This window comes from Manis javanica, chromosome 9 (assembly GCF_040802235.1).
Source record: "Manis javanica isolate MJ-LG chromosome 9, MJ_LKY, whole genome shotgun sequence".
In the NCBI taxonomy this organism is placed as follows: Eukaryota; Metazoa; Chordata; class Mammalia; order Pholidota; family Manidae; genus Manis; species Manis javanica.
In genome coordinates, this window is record NC_133164.1 from 89,039,980 (window position 1) to 89,058,530 (window position 18,551).

General features: G+C 36.8%; 1 protein-coding gene across 3 annotated transcripts in view; it reads left to right on the forward strand.

Moving 5' to 3' along the window:
- The window catches only part of RBBP8 (RB binding protein 8, endonuclease), a 110,823-nt gene extending 92,633 nt beyond the window's left edge, over window positions 1–18,190 (forward strand). For all 3 annotated transcript variants that reach the window (XM_073212880.1, XM_073212879.1, XM_073212881.1), the window contains exons 16-19: window positions 3,581–3,650; window positions 13,971–14,067; window positions 16,983–17,124; window positions 17,774–18,190. In XM_073212880.1, the coding sequence (XP_073068981.1) occupies window positions 3,581–3,650; window positions 13,971–14,067; window positions 16,983–17,124; window positions 17,774–17,871 (407 nt within the window). In that variant the 3' untranslated portion in view covers window positions 17,872–18,190. The remainder of the gene's footprint in view (window positions 1–3,580; window positions 3,651–13,970; window positions 14,068–16,982; window positions 17,125–17,773) is intronic.
- The last annotated feature ends 361 nt before the right edge of the window (window positions 18,191–18,551 follow it).

Genomic DNA, 18,551 nt, shown 5'->3' on the forward strand with positions numbered 1-18,551 from the left:
GCATTTAACAATTAAGTTTTATGTTTCTTGTATCAATTTCTTTTTCAGGTTTTTTGAGTTTTGTTTTGCTTTGTTTGGTTTGAGAGAATTTCAGACAATAAAAGAGTTATAAATAATGGTTCAGAGGGTTCCTCTGTACCTTTTAGCTTCCTCTTTTGTTAATGTCTTATGTAATCATAAAATATTCACTGAAACTAAAAAACTAATCTTGATTCAATACTATAAATTTCTTTACAACATACACAAAAGTCATAAGAGTTTTGAGAAACTTCTTTGTTAAGTAATAAATTAATCATTGTATTAGAGTGAATGGAGAACATTTTGCAGAAAGTTCAGATTCATTGCTTGAATGCTTACCTGATGTAACCATGTACACATATCAGTCTTAAGATTCATTTCAGTAGAAGTAGTAACTTAAAACTTGCTATCAAACGAATACAGTAAGTGAACTTATATGTAGATAATATGAACTGAAAGCTAAAATTCTTGCTAAGTATCTCATTTTCTTACTGTCAGGAAGACAGAATTTTTAATCTAGTGCAAAGGTTATTTTAACCTTCTGCTATGGTATAGTCTGTATTGATTGTTTTCCTTTTGCTTCTAACAGTTTTTTTAAATGACAGTCCTTATTAGCTTGAAGTGAATGAGACCCTAGCCAGAGGTACAGAACAGCAGGCTTTGCTTGCTCAGTCTGTGGCAAACACTTGCTCTCCAGCAACTTTGTGATAAAAATTTATAACTGTTCAATTCACTTTTTTTCCAGTATGAACCTTTTGCAAATTGGTTTCACTTTAAAAAAGGGTGGAAGGGGGTATCTTTTTACAAGATTGTAATTAATTTCTGTCCTTTCTTCTTAAAGTTATATTTCACACTGACCATCCCAAAATGTCTTCTCACTTAGCTTTTGTGGCAGTATTGCTCTGTTATTTCGATCTCTGGCAGCTTTTTTCATGGAGTATCCCTAAGTCTGTTTTTCTTCCTCACATCTCATTTTCTCTCATGCTTTTATTACTTTTATTAACCACCTCTGAAAACAGAACTGCAAGTTTGTGTCTAGTTGACTTCCCTGATGAATCCTTGTCCAACATTTCTTGGGATTGCTACTTTTGTGTGTCTTCAACAGCTTAAGCTTAATGTACCTAAACCAAGTTCCATTTATCTCCTATCAAATGACCTTTTAGACTGTATTCTTCCCAGTCACCCAGGCATATAATGGAAGACTTACTGCCCATTTATTTCATTTCTTGACCCCCATATCACAAAGTTCTACCTAGTCTCTTTCATAGGGAGGAGCAAGTTTCAAGGGGATATCAAAAGCTCAGTTCTGGACACATTAATACTTACATAGCATTCAAGTGGAGGTGTTTAGTAGGCAGTTGATATGTGTGAGTTCGGGCAAGAAATCCAAAATAAAATGATTTAGGGGACAGGAGGCCAACAGCAAGTAGCTTGAGCCTCAAGCTGTGAAGTTGAGTGACATCACCCAAGTATTAAATAGAAATAGAAAAGAGAAGCATTTCAAGTTCTGACCTCTGGAGTATGGCAACTTAAAAGTCAGAGAAACAAAAAAGAACCAGCAAAGGAAACGGGAGTTTCCAAAATATATTTCATATCTCTCTCCATCTCTGTAGCCACCACCTTAGTCTAAACCACTCTTACCCCTACCTCTTCTATTGCAAACCTCCTAACTGGTATTTTTTATCAGTTATTTCTCCTCTCCAATCCATTCACTACAGGGAATCAAAAGTGACTTATTTTACATGTAAATTGGAGTATATTATCTTCTTGCTTAAAAACCCTTCAATAAAAAGAAGATATTTGAATAGCCAATAGGCATATGTACAGATTTTCAACATTAAGGGACATGAGAGACTGAGATACCACTTCATACCCACTGCAACAGTTAAAAAGACTGGTAGTATCTAGCATTAGCAAGGTTGAAGAGCAACAGGAATTCTCATATGTTGCTATCAGCAGTATAAAATTGTATGTGGACTGCAGTTCAGGGTTTTAACAGCTTTACTGAGGTTTGTCAGGTTTTTTTTTAAGTTAAGTATACACCTGTCTTAGGGCCCAGCACTTGCACTCCCAGGTATATAACCAAGAAAAATGAGAACATGTTCACAGAATGATCTGTTCAAGAATGTCCATAGCAGTGCTATTTATAGTAGCTCAAAACTGGAAACAACTAAAATTTCCATCACCAGGTGACTAAGTATGGATTGTGATAAACTCATATCATGGAATACTACTTGCCAACAAAAAGGAGGGAACTATTAGATTCAACAGTGATGAATCTCCAGGACCTCTTGACCCAAAAAAATGGAGAAGATGAAAAAGAACACATACTATGTGATTCCATTGATACAGTGGAATAAAATGTTCTGGAACAGGCATCACTAAGCTATAGGAAAGAAATTAATCAGTGATTTTGAGCGTGGGGAAAGACATGAGAGAACATTCTTGTGCATGAGCAACAGCAATAGGAGGAAACTGTCAGGGGCGATGGAACTGTTCTGTCTTGATTTGCATAGCAGTTAAACTGAAGAATATATTTGTCTCCAATAAAACCAGTCTATTTTGTATGTAAATTTTACCTCAATAAAGTAGATTCTTTTAAAAAGTCTGCAGTGACTTCCGATTGCTCTTAAAATAACCTTCAGATTCCTCTTCTGGCCTCCAGGCCCGTTGTGATCTGGTGCCTACCCACCTTGTTAGCCTCATGTTCCCCAGCACTTGGACTAAGTGTCTGCCACACTGGGCTACTCCTGGTTCTTACAGCACAACACACTTTTACCTATTTCAGGACCTTTACCTAAAACATGCCACTCTCCCACCTCTTCTTGTGGTTGACTTCTTTGTCTTCATCAGTTACCACCTTGCATGTCCTTCCTTAGTGGAGCCTCACTGTCTGCTTGCTTAGTTGTGGTTTCCCTCGCTGTGCTGTAAACTCCGTGAAGACAGGAGACCTGGTTTCTCTTGTTCAGAACTTAGCACAATGCTTAGTAAATTTTGATTATTTGAATAGATGACAGCAGTGGCTACTTGAGTCTAGACAACTTGGGATTCAGTTCCATGAACTCTACTTCTTATTTGTCATCAATTTTCTGATAAAATTGTTTGATCTCTTTATTTCCTTGTTACAATCTACCTTAAAGACACACTGTAAAAATCAATGGAATTATAAGGGAAATATGAAAGGATGTCTTACGTTTGGGAGCCAAATTATAATGGGCGTCTGAGGAGTTCTTTTAAAGTATAAAATACTTTTATATAGTGTATGTGTGGTGTGTGTATACATTTTTATATACAGTTTTTAAGTCAAATACTTTCATAAGACAGCCTATTTTATCTCTTCAGTAATTCTGAGGTAAGCAAAATGATCAGCACCCTCCTCATTATGCAGACAAAAAAGAAAGAAAAATTTAGTTATAGAAAATTTAAGTAAGTTTCCCAGGAGCCTGGAGTGTGAAACCCAATAAAACAGTAGCTTTGGTATATTAATTTTTTTCCCAAAAAACAGTTAATTATTTCTAAGTAAGTTCTGCATTTGTTTGTGGTATGTTTGCTTTGTTCACAGCTCGTGGTGATAAGCAAGATAAAGTAAAACAGAAAGCATTTGTGGAACCGTATTTTAAAGATGATGAAAGGTAAGTTGGTCTTGATCAGTATCAGCAATGTGATTGGAAGTACAATAGCTATTTTTGTTAGAGTCCCTGTAAATTGTTAAGTTGCTACCTTGGCTAAAATAGAAAGCATATCACTTTACAGTCATAACAAAAGGGCTCAAGTGGAAAAATGACAAATATTACAAACAAGGAACTGCCTACTATCTCTGCCCTTTGACATAATAGTTATTTTTTCTGCATTATTATAACAAATATTTTTCTTCTGTTTTTTTGTGAGCTGTACTTAAACTTTGTGAGTTTATTAAATTTGGGAATTGAAATTAAATACTGTTGCTTTTATGTAGCATAAGACTTGAGGTGACACGTCTTAGGTTGTGTTTAGAATTATTTTGTATGACTTCTAAACCTTAAAAAAAAAAAACTTTAAGCATCCTGATTTTGAACCATAATGTTGCTTCCTGCCTTTTATGCGAAGGTGACAAATTCTGTCACTATTAACCATGTACTATTCATTCTACAAGTGAATTAAGGCATAATAACTCTTTTTTTAAATTTTCGTGCTTTTTTATCTTTAAGTTGTAATATTGGCAAATTGAGGTACTCAATAAGCAAAGTTATACTTCTATTGAGAATTTTAGAGCTCTGATAGGCTAAAGTAAACTTTTACTGCTGTCTGTAAGGCTCTAATAGGTAAGAGCTGTCATCGTGTTGCTAAATGCTTAGTTCTTTTCCTTTAATTACCAGTTCTCCAGAGAAATAGTACCCTAGCATCCCAAATGTGATGTGGGAATCTTTTATTTGTTGTGAGTTTCATGTTGAACTTATGGATTTGAATATGTTTTATGTGTTTCAATCCATTGTTACCCTTACTTATACTCAAGTTGTTCTATCTTTGCCCAATCAAAGCCTTTTTGAATGGACACTACCCCATGCATCTTTCATAGCTTCCTTTTTGCTATGATAAATGGCCTAGGCTGTCTTGTACATTTCTGTCTTAGGCCTGGTATCTGCCATTTCTCCAGGAGCCCTAGTTTCTTTTCACTCTGAAGTGGTATTTAGGTCCAGTCTGGTTTCTAGGGTTACTCATTGCTGTAATTAGTCATTGTTGCTAGACCTTTAAGGTGGACAAAGTTAGGAATAAGTCTTTTGTTTCATTTTGTATTTTAAGATAACTATGCTTTTTCATACTGATAACTCCAAGTTCAGAACTATAGGAATTTTATGTAACCTCTTTTGTCTCACATCTGCATCTGCATTCTCCCCTACTGCCACCAACATAATGCCTTGTTTAACTTTATTCTATAATACACAGAGCAGTCTCAGAATAATAAAAACTACCAAAAATAATAAAATTTATGAAAGTGACCTAAGACTTTTTGTGAGTTTCTTTAGTCCTTTAGGGTATATCCTATTAGAATAACCATGGTATCTACATCTTTTCATACAATAAAATTTCTAAAAATGGGGGAAAAATAATCCTATTAAGAAAACAAATCCTACCATTTGCAACAACATGGATGGAACTAGAGGGTATTATGCTCAGTGAAATAAACCAGGCGGAGAAAGACAAGTACCAAATGATTTCACTCATATGTGGAGTATAAGAACAAAGAAAAAACTGAAGGAGCAAAACAGCAGCAGATTCACAGAACTCAAGAATGGACTAACAGTTACCAAAGGGAAAGGGACTGGGGAGGATGGGTGGGAAGGGAGGGATAAGGTGGGGGGGAAAGAAAGGGGGCATTACGATTAGCATGTAAATGGGGGAGCACAGGGAGGGCTGTACAACACAGAGAAGACAAGTAGTGACTCTATAGCATCTTACTACACTGATGGACAGAGACTGTAATGGGGTCTGTGGGGAGGACTTGCTGATGGGAGAAGTCTAGTAAACATAATGTTCCTCATGTAATTGTAGATTAATGATACCAAAATAAAAATAATTAAATTAAAAAAAATAACAATCCTATTAAAAGTGTACAGTCAGATCACTGTTTTCAAGTCCCTTGAAATAATTTTTTGTGTGTAATTATGCCACCAACATAGTACCCAGGTTTGTTTATTTCACTTCTTATTTTTCAGGATTTGTTTTAATCTTTAATTTATGTAAAGATGCACATGGTACCAGAGGTTATAAAACAAGGTGTATTAGATAATCTAGCTTCTATCCTTTCCCTCTCACCCTGTTTGTTCTCTATCCATATAAGTAACCATTTGTTAAAAATGTATGGTTTTCCATCCATTTTTAAAAATAAGACCAAACATCTAGGTAAATAGATAGCAATATATATTGTCATACACTCTCCCCTCAGACAAATGGTGGTACAAAGCTATATATACTTTACTGTGCTTTTTTGTTTAACTACATGTCCTGGAAATCATTCATGATGATATGGTGATATTTCTCATTTCTTTTTTTAGTTGTGTAGTACTTCATTGTTTATGCTATAATTTGTTCCCTCATAATGGGCATTGTCTACAGTTAGGCTAACACACGTAGTGCTGCAGTGAAATAGCATTGTGCATTCTCTTTTCATATATTTGCCTGTGCATCTTTGGGATAGATTTCTAGAAGTAGGATTGCAGAAATGCCACTTCAAATGTTTTGTATTACAGGTTCACTTGTTTTTAAAAAATATCCATAGTTTTATTTATTGTGAAACCATTAGATAGCTGGAGGTAGAGGAGATAAGGAAAGGCATAGGAGTGGTAAAAGTCTCAGAGTTACAGTTATTCCTTTTCCCACAAAAAAAATGCTAGCAAACCCTGGGAAGGTAGATTGTGTTGTGTCGGGGACAAGAAATTTAGTGACCTTTTAAGTGATGCTCTGAGGTCCGCTACAGAGGCCGGTCCATTCCCTGCACCATTATAATACACCACAGAAGCAGAGCAAACAGTATTCAGGGGAAAGGATATGACCAAACTGTATTCTATGTAAGCTTAAGATTCCAAAACTAAAAGAAAAACCTAGTTAGGACAGCATTTTTATCTGCCCTTTCTTGGTCTCCCCCTTTAATTTGTAGATTGCTCCAGAGTTGAGAGATTTAGAGCTTAAGCACAAAAAGACTTAGAGCTTCATAGATTTTGAAATTGAGCATTTAAAGCTTTCTTTACAGGAAAGTGCTTGCCAACTAGAGGGGCATGTGATCAAAATACCTTAAAGGAGTAGATCTGTAACTATTAAGTCATTCTAAAAAATCAGTTTTGTAAGCCAGACTGTTTGTGCTCACTAGGATATTTCTGCTATTAACAAATGCATGTACCTTCATTTTTCAACTTTTAAGTTTGGATCTTTCTATATGGGGCTTTTTTAAAGCAGGATACAACTATATTAATTCAAAAAAAAGCACTGTGCTTCCTGGTTGCCTTTCTTTCCAAAGTACTCCATACCTAAGTGGCTTTGACCCTTCCTGGGTATACTGTGGTTCACAGTAGATCTGATCCATTTAAGGACAAATGAAAGTGATCCTGTTTCTGACATTCTGAAGAATTCAGGGTGAGTGGAGGCAGCAAAGGTATTTTTAGAGAAAATGTCAAAATACTTACAAATAGATGATTTGATTGATGGGAGTGGGAGAGTAGTTAGACATGAAAAACTGGTTCTTAGTGCTAAAATCTAAGTTAACAGAGGCAGTATTCTCTTTCTTGGTTATTTTATAGAATACCAATTCCTAACTAATAATATAGTATTCCTTTTTAATTTAGCTACTATATATTTTACATCCTAATTGTTATTTTCAGCCAGTTAGAGGTAAAAATAGGAAGTAATAGTTGTCTTTTTCAGTTAAAGAAAAATACCCATAAAAAATACCTGACAGGGAGGAGCCAAGATGGCAGTGTGAGTAGGGCAGCGGAAATCTCCTTCCAAAACATTATGTATTTTTGAAAATACAACAAATACAACTATTCCTAAAAGAGAGGCCAGAAGATACAGTACAACAGTCAGGCTACATCTACATCTGTGAGAACTCAGCACCTCACAAAGGGGGTAAGATACAAGCCATGGCCCGGTGGGACCCGAGCACGCCCCGCACCCCAGCCCACCAGCAGGAGGAGAGGAATCGCAGCAGGGAGGGAGTAGGAGCCCAAGACTCCTGAATACCCAACCCTAGTCATCTGCACCGGAAGCACAGACACACAGTGCATGGTGCACTGGATATTAGAGAAATGGACCAGTAAAACCTGCGAGTGGGTTCCCACAGCCAGTGCCCCTGGGAAAAAAGAAAAGAGAGTGCTTTTTGAAAGTCTTAAAGGGACAGGGGCTTCACAGCTGGACAGAATCGTGACCCAGCAAGCTGGGAATCCCGGGTAACTCCAGGCGCACTACCCCCCTGGACAGCAGTGCAGCCCTGAAGCCTCTCACGACAATAAACAGCCTCCCATCCATTCCCCCTCCCATCACCCAACCACAGCAGGGGAGCTGCCTGAGAACAGCCACACCCACAGCAGCTGCCCAGAGCCTCCTCCAAAGCTGCCTGGGCAAGACTCAGAGGCCCGGCTGGCGCACGGCAGCCCAGCACAGAGGAAGCCAGGACAGGGCTCAAAGGGTCACCATTCTTGCAGGAGAGCACACCTGGCGCACCTGATTCTCTCTCCACGGGGCACTGGGATGCCCCGATGGCTGCCCCACCCACGGTAGCTCAGGAAATAAAACCAGAAGCTACTCCCTGTGTGCGGGTAACTGGCACAGGCAGCGGAGGAGGGCAAGGCGCAGGAAGGGACGTTGTTCTACCATCTGACACATGCACCAACTGCCTACAACTACCTCTATTGCCATGAAAAGGCAGAAGAATTTGATCCAGTCCAGAACTACCCAGACAGTCTGCAAGAGGGAGCCTGGGGAGATAGATTTAACCAATCTTCCTGAAAAAGAATTCAAAATAAAGGTCATAACCATGCTGACAGACCTACAGAGAAATACGCAAGAGCTGAAGGATCAACTTAGAAGGGAGAATACAGAAATAAAACAATCTCTGGAAGGACTTAAGAGCAGACTGGATGAGGTGCAAGAGGCTGTTAATGGAATTGAAATCAGAGAACAGGAACACAGAGAAGCTGAGGCAGAGACAGATAAAAGGATCTCCAAGAATGAAAGAATATTAAGAGAACTGTGTGACCAGGCCAAACGGAAAAATATTTGCATTATAGGGGTACCAGAAGAAGAAGAAGAGAGAGAAAAAGGGATAGAAAGTGTCTTTGAAGAAATAATTCCTGAAAACTTCCCCAAACTGGGGGAGGAAATAGTCTCTCAGACCATGGAAGAACGCAGATCTCCCAACACAAGAGACCCAAGGAGGACAACACCAACACACATAATAATTAAAATGGCAAAGATCAAAGACAAGGAAAGATTATTAAAGGCAACCAGAGAGAGAAAAAAGGTCACCTATAAAGGAGAACCCATCAGGCTATCATCAGACTTCTCAACAGAAACCTTACAGGCCAGGGGAGAATGGCATGATATATTTAATGCAGTGAAACAGAAGGGCCTTGAACCAAGAATACTGTATCCAGCATTATTATCATTTAAATATGAAGGAGGGGTTAACAATTCCCAGACAAGCAAAAGTTGAGAGAATTTGCCTCCCACAAACCACCTCTACAGAATATTTTAAAGGGAATGTTCTAGATGGAAGCACTCACAAGGCTAAATAGATGTCACCAGAGAAAATAAAATCACAGCAAAGAAAGCAGAACCAACCAAATACTAACTATAGGCAAATAATAAAATAAACTACGCACAAAAGCAGTCGAAGGAAACACAAAAGACAGAATAAAACACCTAACATATAAAGAATGGGGGAGGAGGAATAAGAAGGGAGAGAAATAAAGAATCATCAGACTGTTTATAATAGCTTAATAAGCGAGTTAAGTTAAACAGTTAGATAGCAAAGAAGCTACCCTTGAACCTTTGGTAACCATGAATCCAAAGCCTGCAATGGCAATAAGTACATATCTTTCAATGATCATCCTAAATGTAAATGGACTGAATGCACCAATCAAAAGACACAGTAATAGATTGGATAAAAAAGCAAGACCGATCTATATGCTGCTTACAAGAGACCCACCTCAAACCCAAAGACATACACAGACTAAAAGTCAAAGGATAGAAAGAGATATTTCATGCAAACAATAGGGAGAAAAAGCAGGTGTTACAGTACTAGTTATCAGACAAAATAGACTTCAAAACAAAGAATGTAAGAAGAGAGAAAGAAGGACATTACATAATGATAAAGGGCTCAGTCCAACAAGAGGATATAACCATTATAAATATATATGCACCCAATACAGGAGCACCAACATACATGAAACAAATACTAGCAGAATTAAAGGAGGAAATAGAATGCAATGCATTCATTTTAGGAGACTTCAACACACCACTCACTCCAAAGGACAGATCCACCAAACAGAAAATAAGTAAGGACACAGAGGCACTGAAAACACACTAGAACAGATGGACCCAGTAGATATCTACAGAACTCTGCACTCAAAAGCAGCAGGATACACATTCTTCACAAGTGCACATGGAACATTTTCCAGAGTAGACCACATACTAGGCCACAAAAAGAGCCTCAGTAAATTCCAAAAGATTGAAATTCTACCAACCAACTTTTCAGACCACAAAGGTATAAAACTAGAAATAAATTGTACAAAGAAAACAAAAACGCCCACAAACACATGGAGGCTTAACAACATGCTCTTAAATAATCAATGGATCAATGACCAAATTAAAATAGAGATCAAGCAATATATGGAGACAAATGACAACAATAGCACAAAGCCCCAACTTCTGTGGGACGCAGCAAAGGCAGTTCTAAGAGGAAAGTATATAGCAATCCAGGCCTAGTTAAAGAAGGAAGAACAATCCCAAATAAATAGTCTAAAGTCACAATTATTGAAATTGGAAAAAGAAGAGCAAATGAGGCCCAAAGTCAGCAGAAGGAGGGACATAATAAAGATCAGAGGAGAAATAAATAAAATTGAGAAGAATAAAACAATAGGAAAAATCAATGAAACCAAGAGCTGGTTCTTTGAGAAAATAAAATAGATAAGCATCTAGCCAGACTTATTAAGAGAAAAAGAGAATCAACACAAATCAACAGAATCAGAAACGAGAAAGGAAACATCACGACGGACCCAACAGAAATACAAAGAATTATTAGAGAATGCTATGAAAACCTATATGCTGACAAGCTGGAAAACCTAGAAGAAATGGACTTCTTAGAAAAATACAACCTTCCAAGACTGACCAAGGAAGAAAAAGAAAATCTAAACATACAAATTACCAGCAACGAAATTGAATCGGTAATCAAAAACTACCCAAAAGCAAAACCCCCAGGCCAGATGGATTTACCACGGAATTTTATCAGACATACAAAGAAGGCGTAATACCCATTCTCCTTAAAGTTTTGCAAAAAATAGGAGAGGAGGGAATACTTCCAACCTCATTCTATGAAGCCAACATTACTCTAATACCAAAGCCAGGCAAAGACCCTACAAAAAAAGAAAATTACAGACCAGTATCCCTGATGAACATAGATACAAAAATACTCAACAAAATATTAGCAAACCAAATTCAAAACTACATCAAGAGGATCATATACACCATGACCAAGTGGGATTCATCTCAGGGATGCAAGGATGGTACAACATTCGAAAATCCATCAACATCATCTACAACATCAACAAAAAGGACAAAATCCACATGATCTTCTCCATAGACTCTGAAAAAGCATTCGACAAAATTCAACATCCATTCATGATAAAAACTCTCAACCAAATGGGTCTAGAGGACAAGTACCTCAACATAATAAAGGCCATATATGACAAACCCACAGCCAACATCATACTTAACAGCGAGAAGCTGACAGCTTTTCCTCTAAGATTGGGAACAAGACAGGAATGCCCACTCTCCCCACTTTCATTCAACATAGTACTGGAGGTCCTAGAAACGGCAGTCAAACAAAACAAAGAAATACAAGGCATCCATATTGGTGAAGAAGAAGCAGACTGTCACTATTTGCAGATGACATGATGTTGTACATAAAAAGCCCTAAAGACTCCACTCCAAAACTACTACAACCAATATCTGAATTCAGCAAAGTTGTATATACAAAATTAATACACAGGAATCTGTTGCATTCCTATACACTGATGAACTAGCAGAAAGAGAAATCAGGAAAACAATTCCATTCACAATTGCATCAAAAAGAATAAAATACCTAGGAATAAACCTAACCAAGGAAGTGAAAGACCTATACCATGAAAACTACAAGACACTCTTAAGAGAAATTAAAGAGGACACTAACAAATGTAAACTCATTCCATGCTCTTGGCTAGGAAGAATTAATATTGTCAAAATGGCCATCCTGGTAAAGCAGTCTACAAATTCAATGCAATCCCTATCAAAATACCAACAGCATTCTTCAACGAACTGGAACAAATAATTCTAAAATTCATATGGAACCACCAAAGACCCTGAATAGCCAAAGCAATCCTGAGAAGGAAGAATAAAGTGGGGGGGCGGGGAATCTCACTTCCCAACATCAAGCTCTACTACAAAGCCACAGTAATCAAGACAATTTGATACTGGCACAAGAACAGACCCACAGACCAGTGGAACAGAATAGAGAGTCCAGATATTAACCCAAACATACATTGTCAATTAATATACGATAAAGGAGCCATGGACATACAATGGGGAAATGACAGCCTCTTCAACAGCTGGTGTTGGCAAAACTGGACAGGTATATGTAAGAGAATGAAACTGTATCGTCTAACCCCATACACAAAAGTAAATCCAAAATGGATCAAAGACCTGAATGTAAGTTATGAAACCATAAAACTCTTAGAAAAGCCATAGGCAAAAATCTCTTGGACACAAACATGAGCGACCTCCTCATGAACATATCTCCCAGGCAAGAGAAACAAAAGCAAAAATGAACAAGTGAGATTATATCAAGCTGGAAAGCTTCTGTACAGCAAAGGGCACCACCAGTAGAACAAAAAGGCATCCTACAGTATGGGAGAATATATTCATAAATGACAGATCCAATTCAGGGTTGACATCCAAAATATATTAAGAGCTCACACACCTCAACAAACACAAAGCGAGCAATCTAATTAAAAAATGGGCAGAGGAGCTGAACAGACAGTCTCCAAAGAAGAAATTCAGTTGGCCAGCAGACACATGAAAAGATGCTCCACATTGCTAGTCATCAGAGAAATGCAAATTAAAACCACAATGAGGTATCACCTCACACCAGTCAGGATCACCACCATCCAAAAGAAGAACAACAACAAATGTTGGCGAGGTTGTGGAGAAAGGGGAACCCTCCTACACTGCTGGTGGGAATGTAAACTAGTTCAACCATTGTGGAAAGCAGTATGGATGTTCCTCAAAAAGCTCAAAATAGAAATACCATTTGACCCAGGAATTCCACTTCTAGAAATTTACCCTAAGAATGCAGCAGCCCAGTTTGAAAAAGACTGATGCACCCCTATGTTTATTGCAGCACTATTTACAGTACAAAAGAAATGGAAGCAACCTTAATGTCCATCAGTAGATGAATGGATAAAGAAGATGTGGTACATATATAGAATGGAATATTATTCAGCCATAAGAAGAAAGCAAATCCTACCATTTGCAACAACATGGATGGAGCTAGAGGGTATTATGCTCAGTGAAATAAGCCCAGCAGAGAAAGACAAGTACCAAATGATTTCACTTATATGTGGAGTATAAGAAAGAAAACCCTGAAGGAACAAAACAGCAGCAGAATCACAGAACCCAAGAATGGACCAGCAGTTACCAAAGGAAAAGGGACTGGGGAGGATGGGCGGGAAGGGAGGGATAAGGTGGGGAGGGAAAAGGGGGTATTATGATTAGCATATATAATGTGGGGGGCACAGGGAGGGCTGTACAACAGAGAAGACAAGTAGTGATTCTACAGCATCTTACTACGCTGATGGACAGAGACTGTCATGGGGTTTGTGGGGGGGTATTTGGTGATGGGGGAAGTCTAGTAAACATAATGTTCCTCATATAATTGTAGATTAATGATACCAAAAGAGAAAAAATAAAAAATAAAGAAGCCACAATTAGAGAAAACAAAAACAAGCAAAAAAAATACCTGACATATAGAAGGCACTTAATAAATATTTAATGAAGAATGAATGAAGAAATACCATTTTCTGTGAACAAGCATGTCAAATAAAATGAAGGAATAGTTTGCGATTGTTTCTCCTCTGGGCTCTTACATTTGTTAATTTAAAACCTAAACCAAAGCTCTTTGTGGTAACAGTTGGATTAATTTTAAATTTAATTCATTTTCCCCCCAGAGAGACTAGCTTACAAAATTTTCCTCATATTGAGGTAGTTCGGAAAAAAGAAGACAGACGAAAATTGCTTGGACACACATGTAAAGAATGTGAAATTGTAAGTACTTGTGTAAATACTGTACAGTTGGGTTTTTTTTTAATGTGGCTTTATAGATCATAAATGCAAAATTTAAAAACCATAGATAGAAACCATATTTGTGTCTAGAAACCTAGTTTGAGCCAGGAATAACAGGATGAATAAATATAAATAGAGTACACTTGCTGTGACCTAAGAGATAAAAATAGATGAAAATAAAAGCTCTCAATTGCTCTTAGATTTTCATTAAGTGGATCTGGAGCCTAAGCTAAGCCCTGGTTCTTACCACCAGCTTAAGACATTTGTGCCATTCATCTTTTCTATATTTATTTCATATTTGTTTCATTTTTTTTCCCCTTACATTACAGCAAAGGTTCTTATACCTCTACTATTTCAGGAAATTTTTGATAATACAGTGGGTAACTTTGCTATAATGTTTATTACTTAAATCAGCACTCTTGAGAAATGAGAAACATTCATATTTGCTTTTTCTAATTAACTGGTATGACCGTAAGTTCTCAGTTTTCTCCAATCATTTTCTTTCCTGAACAAGGTGTGATTAACAGCCTTTTTCCTTAGAACAGAATTGTATTTTCCTTTGCTACACATTGGCTGCCTTGGACTGTTGAAGTAGCCAGTGCTAATGGCACTATTACTAGCTGTTTTTCCTGGGTTTTCTTGAAAGATGTTATTTTTTTCTTTCCCTGCTTTCCATTAGCTATTAGATGCCTACCTCTAGCAACTTATTTCCTCTTTTTAACAACTGTGGACTCCAAAATTTGTTAACCAAGCACATTAAACTCTTGTATGAATAGATTACAGCAGAAGTAAGCATTTGGTGAGAAATAGGCCCTCACACACTAATGGTGGGAGTAAATTGGGATCACTGTTTTGGACAGCAGTTTGGCAATGTAAACAAAACCTCCTATATCATGAAATTTCATAACATGAATATATGATTTCTTATCTAAGGAACCATATGCACTAGCAAATGTCCAGTTTTTAGATACAACCATAATTCTCTATAATACTGCTGTGGTCAGAAAACTGCTTTTGTGCTAGAAACACTGTTCATTTGCTTTCCTTATCTCAGGAATCATTTCCTGTGATGTCTGTTATTCAGTCTCTATTGTTTCAAACATTTCATGCCATTTTTTTGTGTGTGTAGGGTAAGAGGGTAAGTCTGTTCCCTGTTACTCCCTCAGGATCAGAAGTGAAAGTGCCAATCCCATAAGTTTAAATAGTATCTGTATGCTTACAGTGCCTACATTTATCCCATCATCTATTCCACATGTAGACTATGTAATACACATGTGGATGTGTAATAATCACTTCAAATTTTATATGTCTGAAAGCAAACATGCAGTTTCTATCTCTGATTCCCAAACCTTACCTCTCAGCCTCCTTTATGTCCATTCTCCTAGTTGTTTAAACTAGAGTTGCTCTTTCTTTCATATCTCAACAATTCATCTTTCAGCAAATCCCATTGATTATACCTTCAAAATGTCTGCCATTTCCAGCCACATCTTATCTCTACAACCAACCTGGACCAAGGCACCATTTTATCTTTTTTTGGACTACTGAATAGCTTTTTAATGACCTCTGTGTTGGGTTTTTGTTTGTTTGTTTGTTTTTTGTTTTTTAGTTAATCTATTTTTTAGAGCAGTTTAGGTTCACAGCAAAGTTGAGCAGAAAGTGTAGAGTTCTCCCATACCCCGGTCCCTAGTCTCCTTCTCATTCTTGTCTCTTCACTATACTTTCAGCACAGCAACGAATGAATGGTCTTTTCTTTCTAGTGGTATTTTTAGAACAAAAATTAAACCATGTCACTTCTTTACCCAACCCTTAAACTCTTTCCATCCCACTAAGAATCCAAGGTTCTTATCGAGACAACAAGCTGGCACTCCACGTCCTCTGACTTCATGTGCAACCGACCCCTCCCCCAGTTGCTCACCATGTTATGGCTACACTAACCCACTGTTGCTTTCAAGTGCATTGTAATTCGGTGGGAATGTTTCTTTAACATTGGTGGTTCTCTGGGGTCATCCCATCCCAGTGGCCAGGCTAAGGTAGCAGAGAATGGCTGATGGCAACGAGAATGAGGAAAAAAATACCTTAAAAAAAGTTGTTTCAGAGATACTGTAAAGCCTGTAATTAATCTATGTAAAAGAAAAATGTATTAAAAACCTTTACTTCAAACTAAAATTCTAGTCCTAATTTTTCCACTTTCAGTATGTGATATCTTTGGTAGATTAACACTTTGATTTTTTAGTTTCACAAGTACTGGATTCTATTAAACTTTACACTACTGCTGTGTTTTCTTTAGATCTAGAGCTTGAAAACCTTTACTTTTTTTACATATAAGTTTTATCCCTGTTTGTATGAAGTCCAAGTTCTTTTGATCATAGGTGCAAAAAATAATATGCCTTTGATCCTAATTCATGAAGCCCACACATTCAAAGCTAAACCTCTATTTTTAAAAATCCAGAGATAGGAAAATTACCATGAAACACATGTTACGTCCAAGTAACAACTGGGAAGGGTGCTACTCAGCGTGCAGGCCTCTGCATTTTGTTACTGGTTTGACAGAGATGAGACATTGGCACCAACATCTGAATCAGCTGCATCGCTAAGCACACTGCAAAGTTAAGGTTGTGGGTGTTTTGTTTTTTTACCATTGTAAGACTTTATTGACAAAGGAAGCAACACACTGATTTACATTATGATACAGGCTCCTTTTCTCATTTGTGAAGCAAACATTTCACAGACCAACTACCTGCCTATAACCATTAATTACTAGTATTATCATCTGTGACTATTAGTTCCTTAGCATGCTGAATACTTCACTAGCTTTCTTAGTCTCTAGTTTATAATCAGTAAGCATTACACTCCATTTATTAATCCTAAAGGAAAACTTACCATTTTTTTCTTAATAGTATTATGCAGATATTCCAGCAGAAGAAAGAGAAAAGAAGTTGGCTTCCTGCTCAAGACACCGATTCCGCTACATTCCACCCAACACACCAGAGAATTTTTGGGAAGTTGGTTTTCCTTCCACTCAGACTTGTATGGAAAGAGGTGAGAATATAGTTTATAATATTTGGGATTAATCTTTTTTACTACTGTGTATACCCCAAGTCTAAACATTAAATGTTTTCTCCATAATTATTTTCTGCTGCAAGTCTGGTACTAGCTTTATGATATAAAAATAAATTCCCAAAGATAAAGGACTTATCTTCAACTAAGTAATTTCATGGGAATCAGATTGTTTATAATCACTTTAATGTAATTTTAAGCATTATCCTGGTTTATCATTCAAATTTCAGAAATAAATTTATCTTACATCTTAGCAAAGTGGTTTAATAAAATAAATTTAACAATTATATTGTTAAAAGTATCTTTTCAAAGCAAAGATAGTCTGTATTTTAAATTTTAAAACCTTTTCTGAAATCCTGGGTATTAATAAACCATATCTAAGTAAAAAGGACCTTTGTTTATTTAGAAGATTACTGCAACTAGCTCCTTCAAATATGTGTAAATGAGGAAACTGGTGCTGAGGAGTGAAATCACTCATCAGCATCACACAGCTAATAATCAAAAGGACTGAGTAAACCTAAAAGACACTAAGTAAGACACATGTTTACTGGACCTATGCTGAAAGAAATGTGTGTTGCAAATATTGTCTTCTAAATTTGTGATTTTTTTGTGTGTGTGATTTGTTTTTAAGGTTACATTAAGGAAGATCTTGATCCTTGTTCTCGTCCAAAAAGACGGCAGCCTTACAATGCAATGTTTTCTCCAAAGGGCAAGGAGCAGAAGACATAGATGCTGAAGCAAAAACAGGACAGACGACAATTTTTTTCTTTTTAGTTATTTATAGATAAAGTTAGTATTAAACACTGATTTTTTATCTTCTGTAAACTGATTTATAAATCATTTTTCTATTGAGAATGTTTTTAAATGTCATTTACCCACCACACATACAATTATTTAAAAATGTAGATGAGTTTATGTTGTGTTTTCTCCCTTTTGCACCTTTAGAACAGTAAGGTGCTTTCATTTTGCACTCTAACTTAAGAGTTACTTACTTTATTTGATAACACTTAATTACAATTTTGAAAGTAAAGATAGCTGTAGTCTGCGATTTGTTGACTTTCAGATCGTTTTTTTTTACTCCCATCTTCCCTTGGTATTTACATTCACCAGTGACTTCATATTAATCATTACAAAGTTTCATCCTTGTAATCAGTTGCTCTTCTGAAGGTCATTCCAGTGTCTGACATTTAAGTCTTTTTTTTAAAAAAGGCTAAATTTTAATAGTCTCTTAACTTTCTAGCTTCTTTTTTAGTTGAGTTGAAGTACTATAGGGAATTCTTCCAAGGTGACCAAAAGTGTCAACCTTTTTCTTTCCCCAAATATATATATACTATAGGTTAAGGTCATCTAACATCATCCTCTGATCTGATCATAATATTCTAGATCCTAACATGTTTTCTTTTCATCAT